General features: G+C 41.0%; 2 protein-coding genes across 7 annotated transcripts in view; both read left to right on the top strand.

Annotated features, from left to right (window-relative positions):
• The window catches only part of LOC126191098 (sorting nexin-24-like), a 96,597-nt gene extending 87,734 nt beyond the window's left edge, over positions 1-8,863 (top strand). For all 6 annotated transcript variants that reach the window (XM_049931831.1, XM_049931834.1, XM_049931830.1 and 3 more), the window contains one exon: positions 8,713-8,863. In XM_049931831.1, coding sequence (XP_049787788.1) covers positions 8,713-8,863 — 151 coding nt within the window. The remainder of the gene's footprint in view (positions 1-8,712) is intronic.
• A 6-nt stretch (positions 8,864-8,869) lies between these two features.
• Positions 8,870-15,361, top strand: part of LOC126191097 (uncharacterized) — a 53,110-nt gene continuing 46,618 nt past the window's right edge. Inside the window, exon 1 of the mRNA XM_049931827.1 lies at positions 8,870-9,006. Coding sequence (XP_049787784.1) covers positions 8,908-9,006 — 99 coding nt within the window. The 5' untranslated portion in view covers positions 8,870-8,907. The remainder of the gene's footprint in view (positions 9,007-15,361) is intronic.

Here is a 15,361-nt window from a genome sequence, read left to right as displayed (position 1 = left end):
GGCTCACCCTTCATCGGGTTCTGCTAAATCTCGAGCCCAAAAGTCAGACACCAAGCCTTCCAAAAAGGAGCATACTCGTGAAGAGTTTTTACGTACCGCAACTTCCCAACCATCGGTTCCTCCTTCATCTAAACATCATACTTCTAAGAAGGCTACAAAGAAACCCAGTTCCTCTCCTTCTCCGCCAAGGCGTGTCCCATCTACAGCACCACCTGGCGGAAATCGCCCTCGGCCGTCTTCTGTGTCGCCGAGGCGCTCTGCTGGTGACCGGTCAACCGGCCGTTCGCTGGTGGCAGGAGCTGCTCCTGACCAACCTATGGATCAGGATCTTCTGCCTTCGGCAGAATGCCATTCCATGCTGTCGGTCGCTAGCTCCGAGCAGTCTTTGAGTTGACAGCAACTTTGGTCACATTCCTCCATTTTCTGTTCACCCCATGTCCATTATCCACTGGAATATCCGCGGTATTCGAGCCAATCGGGATGAATTGTCGATCCTCTTACGATCCTACTCACCGGTCATCTTCTGTCTTCAGGAAACAAAGCTGCATCCCCATGACTGCTTTGTTCTCCCTCATTTTCAGTCCGTCCGATATGATCTCCCCTCTGTTGAAGGCACTCCAGCCCATGGAGGACTCATGATTCTTCTCCATGATACTCTCCATTATCACCCAATCCCCTTAAACACTTCCTTCCAAGCTGTCGCCGTCCGTCTTTCCCTTTCCGGATACACGTTCTCTCTTTGTACTGTATACATTCCATCGTCCACACCAATGGCACAAGCTGATCTCCTTCATCTTCTTGGTCAGCTTCCACCCCCCTATTTGCTGGTTGGGGACTTCAATGCCCACCACCCGCTTTGGGGATCTCCACATCCTTGTCCACGTGGCTCACTATTGCTCGACGTCTTCCACCAAGTGGATCTAGTTTGCCTCAACACTGGGATCCCTACATTTTTATCTGCCTCCACGACAAATTTATCTCATTTGGACCTTGTGGTCGGTACTGTTCCGCTAGCTCGGCACTTTGAATGGTTCGCCCTTGATGATACACAGTCGAGTGACCACTTTCCATGTGTTTTTAGACGGCAGCCTCAACTGCCATACATGCGCCCGCGACGATGGAAGTTTGCCCAAGCTGATTGGACACTTTTTTCATCTCTAGCGACATTCGATGACCATCACTTTCCCAGTGTCGACGATGAGGTCACACATATTACCGACGTTATTCTTACGGCTGCGGAACATTCAATACCACGCACCTCCGAATTGCCCCGGCGCCCCCCAGTTCCTTGGTGGAACGAGGCATGCCGTGATGCAATACGTGAGCGGCGACGTGCTCTCAGCGTTTTCCGCCACCATCCTACTTTGGCCAACTGTATCCGCTATAAGCAGTTCCGTGCGCGATGCAGTCGCGTCATCCGCGATAGCAAGAAGGCAAGCTGGAAATTCTTTATTAGCTCATTTAACACCTTTACTCCCTCCTCGGAAGTTTGGAGTCGGCTTCGACTGTTCTCAGGCGCGCCTAGTTTCTCCCCGGTCTCTGGGCTCACTGTCGCGCATGATACATTCGTGGACCCCGTCGCAATTTCTAACTCGTTGGGTCGGCACTTTGCTGAGATTTCGAGCTCTTCCAATTACCCGCCAGCGTTTCTCCCGAAGAAACGTGCAGCGGAAGTGCGACCTCTTGCTTTCTCCTCTCAAAATCGCGAAAGCTATAATACTGTTTTCTCCTTGCGGGAACTCCAACATGCACTCTCTTCTTCTCGCTCCTCCGCTCCAGGACCGGATGGTATCCACGTCCAAATGTTGCTGCATTTATCAACCCATAGTCTGCATTACCTCCTTCGCCTTTATAATCGAATTTGGACCGACAGTACTTTTCCCCGACGATGGTGGGAAGCTATCGTCGTTCCCGTTCCGAAACCTGGAAAGGACAAACATCTCCCCTCTAGCTATCGCCCCATTTCTCTCACGAGTAGTGTCTGTAAGGTTTTGGAGCGTATGGTGAATTACCGTTTAGCTTGGTGGCTGGAATCCTGCAGTCTTTTAACACCTGCCCAATGCGGATTCCGAAAGCATCGTTCTGCCGTTGACCATCTTGTTGCTCTCTCCACTTATATCATGAATAATTTTCTCCAGAAACGCCAAACAGTAGCAATATTTTTTGATCTGGAGAGAGCATACGATACCTGTTGGAGGACAGGTATCCTCCGCACACTGTTCTCTTGGGGCTTTCGAGGTCGGCTGCCCCTTTTTCTTCGTGAATTTATGGCAGAGCGCACATTTAGGGTGCGGGTGAACACTACTCTCTCCCGTACTTTCTCCCAAGAAAACGGGGTACCCCAGGGCTCCGTGCTGAGTGTTGTACTGTTTGCCATTGCCATCAATCCAATTATGGATTGTCTCCTTCCTGATGTCTCGGGCTCCCTCTTTGTGGACGATTTTGCGATCTACTACAGCTCTCAACGGACCAGCCTTCTTGAACGACGTCTTCAAGGATGTCTCGATCGCCTCCACTCTTGGAGCATCGAAACCGGCTTCCGTTTTTCTCCCAGTAAAACCGTTTGTGTTAATTTTTGGCGACGTAAGGAGTTTCTTCCACCCTCCTTACATCTAGGACCTGTCAACCTTCCGTTTTCAGACGTCGCTAAATTCTTGGGTCTTATGTTTGACAGAAAACTATGCTGGTCCTCCCACATTTCGTATCTTTCGGCTCGCTGTCTGCGATCCCTCAACACCCTCCGTGTCCTGAATGGTACCTCCTGGGGAGCGGACCGAGTGGTCCTTCTCTGCCTCTATCGCGCCTTAGTGCGCTCGAAATTGGACTATGGAAGCATAGTCTACTCCTCTGCTCGGCCGTCTATTCTTCGGCGTCTCGACTCTATCCACCACCGTGGATTACGTTTAGTGTCTGGAGCTTTTTACACCAGCCCTGTGGAAAGCCTTTATGCTGAGACTGCTGAACCTCCGCTGTCCAATCGGCGAGCAGTCCTTCTGAGCCGTTATGCCAGCCATCTGTCTTCCATGCCTGCTAATCCAGCCCATGACATATTTTTCGACGCCTCCTTTGATGTAGGGTATGCAGGCCACCCCTCCTCCCTACTACCACCGGGAGTCCGCTTCCGTCAACTGCTCCATTCTCTTTCCTTCCGCTTTCCTAAAACCTTCTTGACAACTTGGGGTACAGCACCGCCATGGCTCCGTCCCCGGATCTGCCTGCTCCGGGACCTTTGTCGATTTCCCAAGGATGGTACCCCTTCACTTGTTTATCATCGGGCATTTGCTGCTCTATGTGCACAAATGACGGACGCCACATTTATTTACACCGATGGCTCGAAAACATCGTTAGGTGTAGGGAGTGCCTATGTTGTTGGCGACACCCCAAATCACTTTCGGCTTCCCGACCAGTGTTCGGTCTACACTGCGGAGCTTTACGCTGTTCTCCGGGCTGTCCACTACATCCGCCGCCATCAGCGGATACAGTAAGTTATCTGCTCCGATTCTCTCAGCTCTCTCCTCAGTCTCCAAGCTCTTTACCCTGTGCACCCTCTGGTCCACCGGATTCAGGACTATCTGCGCTTGCTCCACCTGGGGGGCGTCTCAGTGGCGTTCCTCTGGCTCCTGGGACACGTTGGTATCTGCGGAAATGAGGCAGCCGATATTGCAGCCAAGGCTGCAGTCTCTCTTCTTCGGCCAGCTATTCCATCGATTCCCGTCGCCGATCTACGGAGCGTTTTATGTCGTCGTGTTGTTCATTTATGGCACGCGCACTGGTCGACACTTCCCCAAAATAAATTGTGGGACGTGAAAACTCTGCTTGGACCTCTTCCTCCCGAACGCGTCGTCGGGAGGAGGTAATTTTAACTAGACTCCGGATAGGGCACTGTCTTTTTAGCCATAGACATCTTTTAAGCGGCGATCCTCCCCCACTCTGTCCCCACTGCTCTCAGTTGTGGACGGTAAGACACCTTTTAATTGAGTGCCCCTATTTTACTCCGTTACGCGCCCGTCTACAGCTGTCGCCTGATATATCGTCAATTTTAGCAGATGACACGCGATCGGCCGATCGCGTTCTAGAGTTCATTCGTGCCAGTGAAATGTCGTCAGTCATTTGAAGTTTTTTTTGGGACAACCAACCCCCTTCTGTAGTGAATTTTTAAGCCTTTCTTCTGCTTTTAGTTTCTCCAATTTTATGACTTTCGTTCCCATTGCTGCTAGTTTCCGTTTTTGTTTTTTTACTGTTTCCTAAGTCACAGACCGGGCACTGATGACCTTAGCAATTTTGCGCCCTAAGCCCTAAAACCATAAAAAAAAAAAAAAAAAAAAAGAAATCCATACATTTGTGGGGGAAGGGGGGGGGGGGCAGCTGGCAGCGACTGACAATAAGCTATGGTTGGTGAAACCAACTGTCTTGCTGTGGCATTCCACATGCCAGTTACTTGGGCAGGATGAATGGTCTCTGATCCTTCTCCGAATTGGGCCCTGCTCTCTTACATATGGCTTCCTACTCTTACTCAGGTAAGAGGAAACCACCCCCACTCCCAACCTGCCCTGTGTGCGGTACCTGTGGCATGCAAATCACTGTCTTGTAACAGTTTCATAAGGGCACTAAAGACCTAGCTCTATGCACCCAGACCAGTATACAGGTTGAGATATGTAAGATGCAACACCCCTTTTATTTTGTGAATGATTTTAGATATCAAAATGAGGTTTTTGGCAAATGATATTACACTAAGGGGGCATGTACTAGGTGTATGATAGTCTTAACTATTGTCTCAATCAAGATACTGAACCAAGTATGACTTTTAAAAAATAGAATGATATAAATTTTTAAGGCATCTGAAAGCACTCGAAAAAATGACTACAGTGATGTAATGCTTGTTAATGTTGAGGTTGTTACTCTCTGCAAAAGAATCTGAGAAATACTGTAAAATTCAAAGGCAAGTCTACCAGAATTGGCGAGTGTGCTGTATAGACTCTCATACCAGGCTAGATCATTGTATCAAGCCTTTTGACTCTTTACTTGTTTGCACTTCAGAATTAGCAGGAACTGTCTCATCTGTCAGCAGGTCATTTCCGCTTCCACATTCCTTTGCTGCAGACGTGTACACCTATAAGGAGAAGTTAGACGTGCTACTTTTATACGGCAAATAGTGGCAGAGACATATTGTCAAGGAGTGTGGGATCAGCCAGAGGAGTGTCATTTACATCAGTCATTGACATAAATTCCACCCATATCGTCTGCCGCTACTTTAGTCACTCGGAGGACGTGATTTTGAAAGTGTTATAGAATTTTATTGGTTTGCCATGCACCACTTTGGAGGTAACACTACATTTTTCCAATATTTGCTCTTTACCACAAAGCAACATCCACGAACTGTGGTAACACAAATTTACGTAACATGCAGTCCTGGGCAGCAGAAAATCCACACTGCTTAGTCAGGCACAAAAACAATTACCATGAAGCCTAAACCTTTGATGTGGCATTGTAATAAATTCCATGTGACATCATAATAAATTTTTATTGTGGGACCTTACTGTGTCCATGGGATGTTAAATGGAAATAGCTATGCACACTTCCTTGTGTACTTTCTGTCTGTTCTTCTAAAAGAGGTACCCTGGATAAGCAACAGTGTATTTGATTCACACCTGATGGCTGCCCAGCTCACTCGTCTCATCTTGCACTGCAAATACTGGGTAAAAAGTTCACTGGCCATTGGGTAGTATGGTGTGTTGCAGTACAATGGCTAGCCAGGTATCTTGATTTGACTTCCCTTGATTTCTTTCTGTAGGAATCTCTGAAAGATACATTCATGACGCGCCAACTAAGCATGCAATGAAGTATCATCTAATGTACTTTCATCTGTTCATCTGTCTCATGGATGGTAATTGAAAGTGTGCCTTGCAGTCAGTGGCAAACAATTTGAGTACATATTTAAGTAAGTTGTAATAGTATATTTTGTCACGAAAAGTATTTATTTTGTGTGTGACATGTTGCCAGTAATCCCAAATAAATTGTTTAGTTTATTTAAATTGTATTCCATCTAATCACTGTTTTGACAAATATTTATGGACACATTTGTCTGTCAGCATGTGGCTCACTTTAAGAAGCATTCAGGCATGTCCAGACAAAGATATTTTTTTTTAAATCAAAGAAAGCAGTACAGCTGTTTATCATTATGAAGTATGAATTCCAACATTTCTACTTTGGCTTTGACAAGTAAGCGCAACTGGGAGGATTTGAAGAGAAAAGTGCCTGACAAAACTATAGTTGTTTCCACAAAAACATGAAAACCTTACACACATTTAATTAGTGTACCAGAAGCATATGCCATAGTTCCATATATAAAAATTATAGCTGACCCTGTATCTGTGTCGTACAGGAAATGAGTTTTATCTTACAAGCATAGGCCCATCGTGCTGTGTATGATGGAGCCTCGCATTAGAATTCTGCTTGGCAGTGTTGACACCTACTATAGCTGTCTCTTTGCTTTCCAAATTTAGTACATTTCTCGGATTCTATGCTGAAGAGTTTCAAGAGCAGTATTAACAAGTATTCATACGCCTCTTTGCAAGCTCTTCTGGATGCCCTTAAAAATGGTATATCAGCCTATAAAAAAAAAATCATACTTGCTTCAATATCTCAACCTACATAAGTGTGAATACACTGTATCACATACCAAAAACCTCATTTTGATATGTGGAACTGTTCCAAAAATAAGTAGATAAATAAATAAAGTAAAAACTAAGGGCATTACATCTTGTGTGACTCGCCCTGTATCACCACCACCATCATTATTGTGTGTTCGTTTTAAGTCTCAGAACAAAAGCTTTATATTTCTGACTGTGCTTTGACATTTCCTTGTAATTAAGCATTTAAAACATTTCAGTAAACAGCATTCAATGTTTTCTGCCTACGGTCCTGCCCAGCATAACCAGGGGATGAGAATGAAGTGGTGCAAATGGAAAGACAGTTGTAGCAGGACTCGTCTAGAGCAGTACATTTGCAGTTTCAGCTTGACAAATAGCCCTCAAAGCCTTATCATGTGTCAAACAGTTTCCATCCAATGTGAGGTGTTTCACAAGATTTATGTTCTGCGTTAAATATACCATGCACCTGTCCAAAAAGCAGAGGAGAGGAGCTTTACCATTCTGTGTGGACTTGGAATTGCCTTATTTTTACATATCATTTGAATGCTATGCACATTACATCATATTATTGTGTGATGGAAAAAAGATGCATTGGATCACCATTGCTACTTGAAAACAAAAGCAACATTCTCTTGGCTTTTGGAGAGATTTTATCTCTCTTATAAATAAATAGAACAGAGGGCAAGTATATCCATGATTTTCAGTGGGTTGGTAACATTGCTTTTAAAGTAGACAACACCAATTATTTCCATCCTTTAAACCTCTTTACGCAAGAGGAGAAATATGTGACGGGTGTGCCAAACAGAATGGATGCTTTTAAACAAAAATTAAACCTATGGAGAAATAAATTTCAATTTCAAGGCAAAGGCCGTTTCCTGGGAGTAAGTTATGGAGCAGACATGGATGACTACAATTCAGCAATTGGAACATTCCAGGAAGAGTTTTCTAGAGGTTCCGAAACACATTAATGAGCAGTTTCAAGATTGCTCATATGGTATGTGTGTTTGGCTGCTGATGTATCAGTGTACCTCTATTTTAAGTTAATAAGACCTGTAGTGTAACACCCAATTCAAGAATCTGTTTCTTCAATCCTAGAATTTACAAGAGTTTTATAATAAAAGTTCTCTCAAGCAGTATCATCAATTACACACAAATATGTTAGTTACGTCAATGTTTATTGCAGGTTATCTATGTGAATTTGTGTCCTCTGTCATGATTTTATCAAGTACAGCCAGCTTTTGGATCAACATATCTTGATCTGCATATTGGCACATTCTGAAGCATTGTTCTGTATACATTACATATTATTTTATGTAACATGGTTAATTAGAAATTTAGAGCATTGATGTAATGATCTAAAGTTGAAAACAAATGTTACCGATTATTTGAAGACTGAGTTGCAGTATTAAAGTTCTAGTAGTCTCATTGTACTAGACATGCACCATTTGCCATTTCCCACTTGACATGACCTTCATCATATGGTTGTTCCATTTGCACGGCTTTGAATAGCGCACTGGTGGAGGAAAGTCAAAGTACTGGTCAAATGTGGCTGTGCTCCTGGGGCACAAGGATGCATGAAGCATCCAAATCTTGCCCAGGTGTAGTCTAATACATGTTTAATGTTCTTATATGTGCATAACCTTATGTCATCTATGTTGACTGTGTGTTGGAAACTGCGAGTGTTCACACAAACATGGCACAGGATGTGTCACAAGCATAGAGTTACATGCACACGTATGATTGTTGGCTTAACACATCCTTTGGAATGTGACTATAATTGTCACAGCCAAATGTGTGAAGATAGAGAATCAATCTTTCTAAAGTGGTTTGCTTTTGATAAAACATTGTGGTAAAAATGAATTTTATTAATGTAATAACTAAGTCATGATAAGCTTATCACTCTTTTGATTTTTGCCTATTTTTATCAGTCAATTCCTCAAAAGGGAGGCTTTTTGAAGATCAGCTGTTTGTAGATCTGTTTTCTTTTTGTGACTGTCCTCTGTGATCTCAGCAATTGCAGAGATTATATCTAACATAGTGAAAATTAATATTTTTTCCCCAGGTCTTCAGAGAACATTGAAGATAAGAGCATTGATCACCAACCAGTCTTCTATTTCAAGGCAGACCCTTTCTTGGAGCATGTTGGAGATGATGCATCATCTGATATTATAATTCAAGGTGTTTTCCAAGCACTATATGGGAAAAACGATTAGGTGGAATAACTATTTGAGATAATTGTCAAGCCACCTGCAGAAAAATGTCACTTATTAGACGCATGCAGTGGTTGGTATTTGGAGGTGTATGGCTCGTGTATGCTTCAACATATTTGTTGCGCAAACCTTTGGGTGTGATAAAGGTAAGAAACACATTTTTTTGTCTTTAACAATTTTGTGTTAGCATTGGTAACACAGGCATCTTTCCTGTAGTATGGATGTTCATGCCATTATCATAATCATATCCATGAAAGTATTTTTGTCAATTTATTGTAAGGAAGATACTTTATATTCTTCTGCAGCAAGTGACCTTTACCTGTAAGAATTGCACCATGGTGACATTTGAGTTTGTGACATTTCACACAAAAATATTTATCATAACTTCTGTATAATACTTAGCTGACATCATATTACATTCAGCTTGTCTGGAGCAGTACCTCACCTACAAAGCTAATACAGAAAGAAAATATAACTATATGGTATATCAGTCTATCTGTATCCAGCCCGTCAGCTCCACAGTCCCTGATACTGCAGTATGGATTTAGTCACTTTGGCATGTTCCCTAGACTTCAGAGAGCCCTGCACCAATTTTCAGTATACACTTTCTAAAAAATTTGGGCACTTACAAATTTCCTCAGGTATTATACCAGTGTATCCATAGCTTTTAGATTTTTTCCTTGTAATTTTCTTTTAGTTGTGCCATTATTGTATCAGATCTTGAGCATTTTGTAACACAAGCAAATTGAGGGCTTAGTGCTACATCGAGAACAGGCCACAGCGAGGAAATAGTGTCATGAAGTAGGTTGTATGAGTGACGAAAACCTGCAAGCTGGTTTCTTGCATTCATATCAGATGGGTTGTGCTGAAAACACTATCAAAGCATGAGTGGTAGCATGGCCATTTTGAATGGGACCTGAACAGAATCATCAAGTAACTGTTTGTGAAGAGTTAGAGGATTAATGAATAGTGAGTATTACACCAGGTGCAGATTTTCTTTGTCTCATTTAGTTGCTGAAGACATCTTATTTCATCTTACTCACATCATATCTTGTATGGAGAAAGTCATTTACCTAAATGCACAAACTGCAGCAATACTCATCTTAGTATACACTTAGTATACTTCTGTTTATACAAACAGAATTGTGGCTTTGTTATCCTTAATTTGTTGTACCGTATTTTACACTAAAAGACACTACAGACTATAAGGCGCACCTTAGTTTTTAGCACTTTTTAAAATAACATTATTACCAATTTTATTATTAGATTGCAAAGCCAGGCTAAAAAAAATCTTAGTTTATAAAACTGAACTGATCTTTGAAATCCCTGAAAATTGTCATCGTTGTCCTCTTCGTATATGAGATGGTCTTCACTGTCGTCAAGAGTGTTATTTATGCCACACTTCTTGAAAGATTTAACAATAATGTCTTCCCCCCTCACTCTAGATCATAACTTTTTTATCCACTGACACACTTGTTTGATTGTAGGTCATTTTAAAGCTCCCTCTGGAGTGAATTCATATTGGGTTTCATCCATTATCCATTTGTTCCATTCCTCTCTCATACATATTTTAAATGGTTTATTTATTGAGACACTAGGAGGTTGCAATTTGAAGTTCCACACGGGTTTGCGTTTGATATTGAATAATAAAGTGATGGAAAGATAATATTTTCTCTTCATATTCTTTTGGCATTTTCTGAGAGATTTTGGTTTTGGCTCACATGCTGAGTCCATGATGCTTTACAAACCTGTTGCACTGACCAACCTCACCCTGAAAGTCTGTTAAGTTCCACTGTAGTGCTAGCTCACAAGTGTGTATTTGAATCATTTTTGTTTTAATTCCAAGGTTCTCTATATGCACATTTAGTCTTCCTAATTTTTTTCCCATTCTTCTTCACTAGCCCGCCAATAGCAATTTTTTTTCTTTTTTTTTTTCTTTTCCTCCTCTGTTGGTGGAGGGCCAAAAAGCCGATCAGCTGCACTGTTTCCATGTTCTTTTGCGTATGCTATTACTTTCAATTTATAGTCGCATCTTTTGAATACTCCTTATTTTTTCCATTATGAAACTAGCTACTAACAAAAATATTGTACTGTTGCTGATATATAAATCACTTTCAGTTAAAGTTCACGGACACTATAGACTGCAACGACGCATCGTAGGTGAGGCAGTGTTCTGGGTTTGTGATGGCAGAACAGGAGGGAGACAGTGTTAGCAAGCTTATGAATCCCCAAAACTCAAGTTTATCACATTGGCACACTGCTGCGGCCAGTTGAATCCATTGTTGCCAGATAAATATGGGTTTCTCGCAGCATTGAATATATATCCATTTTTAAGTCTGGTGGGAGTTTAAAATCAAACATCAGACATTTTTACATTAATTTCAAGTCTGAATTTTGGAGGCAATTTTTCGAAGGAAAAAAGTGTCCCTTATAGTCCGTAAAATACGGTTATCACAAATACCTTCCTATGCGGCTACGTCTGAATCTGAGCTCAAATTGAGTTCATAAGTTTTTTATGTAAATTCAGATCTCTTCCAGTCACATGTATCAGTAAAACTACTACTTTTGAAAGAAGTAGCTAGCTTTTGTTTAATATTAGGGCCATTGAATAGCTCAAATATCAATAGCTAATCAGTTTTCCCACATTTGTTATGAAGAAGGTAATCAGACACTGAGTAATGAACAAAACAAGAAAATACATATATAGGTTGAAAAAGAAAAAAAAAAGGTCAATGTCTGATAATTCTCAGTAAAGATTGAGATGACTTTAATTTGTGAATAAGTGACTTACACAGAGCCTAGGAATTGTTTCCAGAATGAATCTCTGTTTGCAGCAGAATGTGCATTATTTTGAAATATGCTGATTGCGACCAAGCCATTGCCTACAAAATTCAAGTTTCCATGTTACAGTCCTGTCTGGCATATAGGTTTAGTACAACAGGAAGTTTCAAAATGGCATACACTCTGCTGGAGAACGAAAGATCATTCTGGAAACAATCCCCTAAGATATTGCTAAGCCATTTCTTTGCAATATCTTTTCCTCCTGGAGTGCTAGTCTTGCAAGTTTTGAAGGGGAGCTTTTGTGAAGTTTGGAAAGTAGAAGGAAAGTACTAGCAGAATTGCTCTGAGAGTACATGGATAGCTCAGGTGGTGAAAGCATTTCTCTTCAAAGAGAAAGGTTCCTTTCTAGGGTGCTAGTGCAGGATGCAGGAAACAGTATTAACCTAAGAGAAAGTTTCAAATCAGCACACACTCCCCTGCGGACTGAAAGATTAATTATGAAAGTCAGTAGAAATATCTGTATCACAGTTGTGACACCTGCTCTGTGAAGCTCGGTCTGGAACCATGCGACCGCTACGGTCGCACATTCGAATCCTGCCTCGGGCAAGGATGTGTGTGATGTCCTTAGGTTAGTTAGGTTTAAGTAGTTCTAAGTTATAGGGGACTGATGACCTCAGATGTTAAATCCCATAGTGCTCAGAGCCATTTGAACTTTTCTTGTAAAACTCGTCTGTGCAGAAGGGTGCACCTATCCCCACTCCGATAGTCACTAAGATAATTGGTGCAATGAATTAGTGAATGCACTTCAGATTAATATTCATGACAAACATTTATCAACCTCTGAATAATTGGAGGTAGTTTTCGGATTCTTCTTGTATAATTAACGGATGTGTATACCTGTAAGAAGCAATGAAGAGTACCTTAATGAAATTCAGTGCACTTATTTGTGTCCCCTGTCCCCTACTTTTTGCTACCTTTTTAGTAGTAAAGCTTTGAGGAAATTAATGTGGTAAACTTGTAAAATTTGCTTTCATATTTTTTGTATTAATTGCCATTCAGTTTTGATTTTTACTTCTCTGAGACAATTGCTCATTTTGAATGTTGGCAAAACTCTTTTGTAAACTTGCATTTCATTGGACTCTAACAATATTATGAAAAGGGTAGTTGCGACTCACCATGTAGCAGTGATGCTGAGTTGCAGATAGACACAACAAAGACTATAGGAGAGTGAGCACTTGGCAACAAGGCCTTTTGTCAAAAACAGAACACACACACACACACACACACACACACACACACACACACACACACACATACACACAAATGCAGCTCATACACGCATGACCGCAGTCTCTGGCAGCTGAAGCCAGACTGCGAGCAGCAGCGCATGATGAGAAAAACACATTTGCTTTAGTTCGACATTTCAAACACTCTGTTAATGTTCCCGCTAGAAAACACATCCTTCGTGCTATGAACTTTTTTCAACATAATGAATCAACTAACATGTTATAAATTCTCTGCAACTTTACCACATCCAATTAGAAACTTTAGAACTAATATTACCCTGCACAGAAATTACCCATTTAGCTCTCCTTTTCCCAGCAGCTAAACAGCTCTGTAAATTCATCAATACCCTATTTGCATAATAAAATATTTATCCATAAAATTATTTTCTTAAACATATTATGAAGTTATCCCGAAAATTTCACATAGAAATCTATACAAAACCCTTTCAAAATAACATACATCACAGAATTAACCCATGGAATATACCCAAAAACTTTACATTTACATTGCACCTAAACACATTTACTACTCCCACAAGCAGTTAAATTTTAATGCATGCGCCAAATTTTGTGCGAACAATAATTACGAATAAATTACATAGATCACACGAAAGACCCATCCAAAATGCTATGGGTAACATATTTAAAGAACTCTTTGAAATTTCTCCTACAGATATTACATACAATACAGTTTACATTACTCTTACCTGAATAATGAAATTAATTTTGTCCTGCTGAACACTGTGCACAAAGATTTGTGCGGCCAACATCAACACTCTCCTTGCACTAAATTGTGCTTCTGTACAACATACATATTAAATCCACCAAATTCACTCTTTATGCAAGCTGTATAAACCCCGAAATTCTTACATGCTACACACAAAATTACTTTTGTATACACGCACTTATATCAATACAAGCCATGTTTTTTGTTCAACAGGTCAATTCGGCAACCATTGCCTCTGACATTTGTCTTGTCAGTGTATGTATGTTCTGAATCTCACTTTTTTACGTTTTTTGACTTGCTCAAATTTGAGGCCTCTTTCCCAATGAACCAACAACATTTGTGACTACCTCTGCAGCACCATTTTTAATTTTGAGTCACACACTTCCTTTCTTCTTCAAAATTGATCACTTCACTTACAGATTGCACATTTTTAATTTCACGCCTCTCTAAACACTGCTCCCTCAAAAGATCATTTTCAGTGACCCTTACTTTTTCTTCCATTATTATAGTACACATTATAATTTCAGAGCAGCTATCAGCACCATTATCCATTCCTGGATTTTTCTGATCTATCTCCAGCTCATCTATAGGATTTAAATCACCCTCAAAACCTGTCATTTTACCATCCTCGTAAGCATAAAATATACTGTTCCCTTTCTCTGAAGTAATGATATCAGTAGTTGCAACATTCTCACAATCAACCACACAACATAAAACTTCATCTCTCTTAAACAAATCCTCACCCATTTCCATCGAATCGCTGCAAACTTCATCACAGTCAACTCCCTTAACATCCAATGACAACTCATAAGCTTCTTTACTTTAATAAAAAATCCATTGCATCCGCCAATATAGTATGTAAGCCACCATAAATAACTCTCTCAACCTCTACCTGTTCATCATATAAACTGCCACTATTGCATAGCTCCACATTATAATTCACAGTACACATGAACTGTGCCAAACTTGGATCTCTGTCTCCTCCTCATTTTTTCCGCGTCAGACGCCTCTGTCACCTCATGATTTAACACACTATCTGACACACTTACATGTTCATCTTTCAACATCCACTTAAAATTCATGTTTTCATCAAGAGCCACAGGTTCACTTCCATCAATAGAAATTAATGCATAAACTCCTCCTTTCGAGGTACCTAATGCAGTAGTTTGAACCTTCGCAACTTCAGCACTTAAAATGTCACCTTCACCTCCCGTTAACAATAAATCACCCACATTTGCTGATCCATAATTAAATTCATCACTAGCTGATGAGACTATTGCTACACCACCCTCACCAATACTTTCGCTTACCACCGTTGATACACCACAAAATTAATCTCCAGCTGACGAGACTTCAGCTTCGCCCCTTTCGCACATAGCTTCATCTACTTCCTCCAATACAATATTATCTATATTACTTTCACCTACATTACTATGATTGTTGCTACTGACTAGTGCCTCATTAGAATTTGTCATACTTTCCACCTCCACCAAATTCATCTACATCTACATGATTACGTCAACATCTTCATGATTACTCTGCTATTCACAATTAAGTGCCTGGCAGAGGGTTCAGTGAACCACCTTCAAGCTGTCTCTCTTATTTTATCATAATGATCATTTCTCCCTTTGTAGGTGAGGGCCAACAGAATGTTTTCTCAATTGGCAGAGAAAACAGGTGATTGAAATTTCATGAGAAGATCCCATC

The sequence above is a fragment of the Schistocerca cancellata genome, chromosome 6 (genome assembly GCF_023864275.1).
Source record: "Schistocerca cancellata isolate TAMUIC-IGC-003103 chromosome 6, iqSchCanc2.1, whole genome shotgun sequence".
In the NCBI taxonomy this organism is placed as follows: domain Eukaryota; kingdom Metazoa; phylum Arthropoda; class Insecta; order Orthoptera; family Acrididae; genus Schistocerca; species Schistocerca cancellata.
The sequence above is the reverse complement of the archived record's forward strand: the minus strand, read 5'-3'. Positions and strand labels throughout refer to the sequence as shown.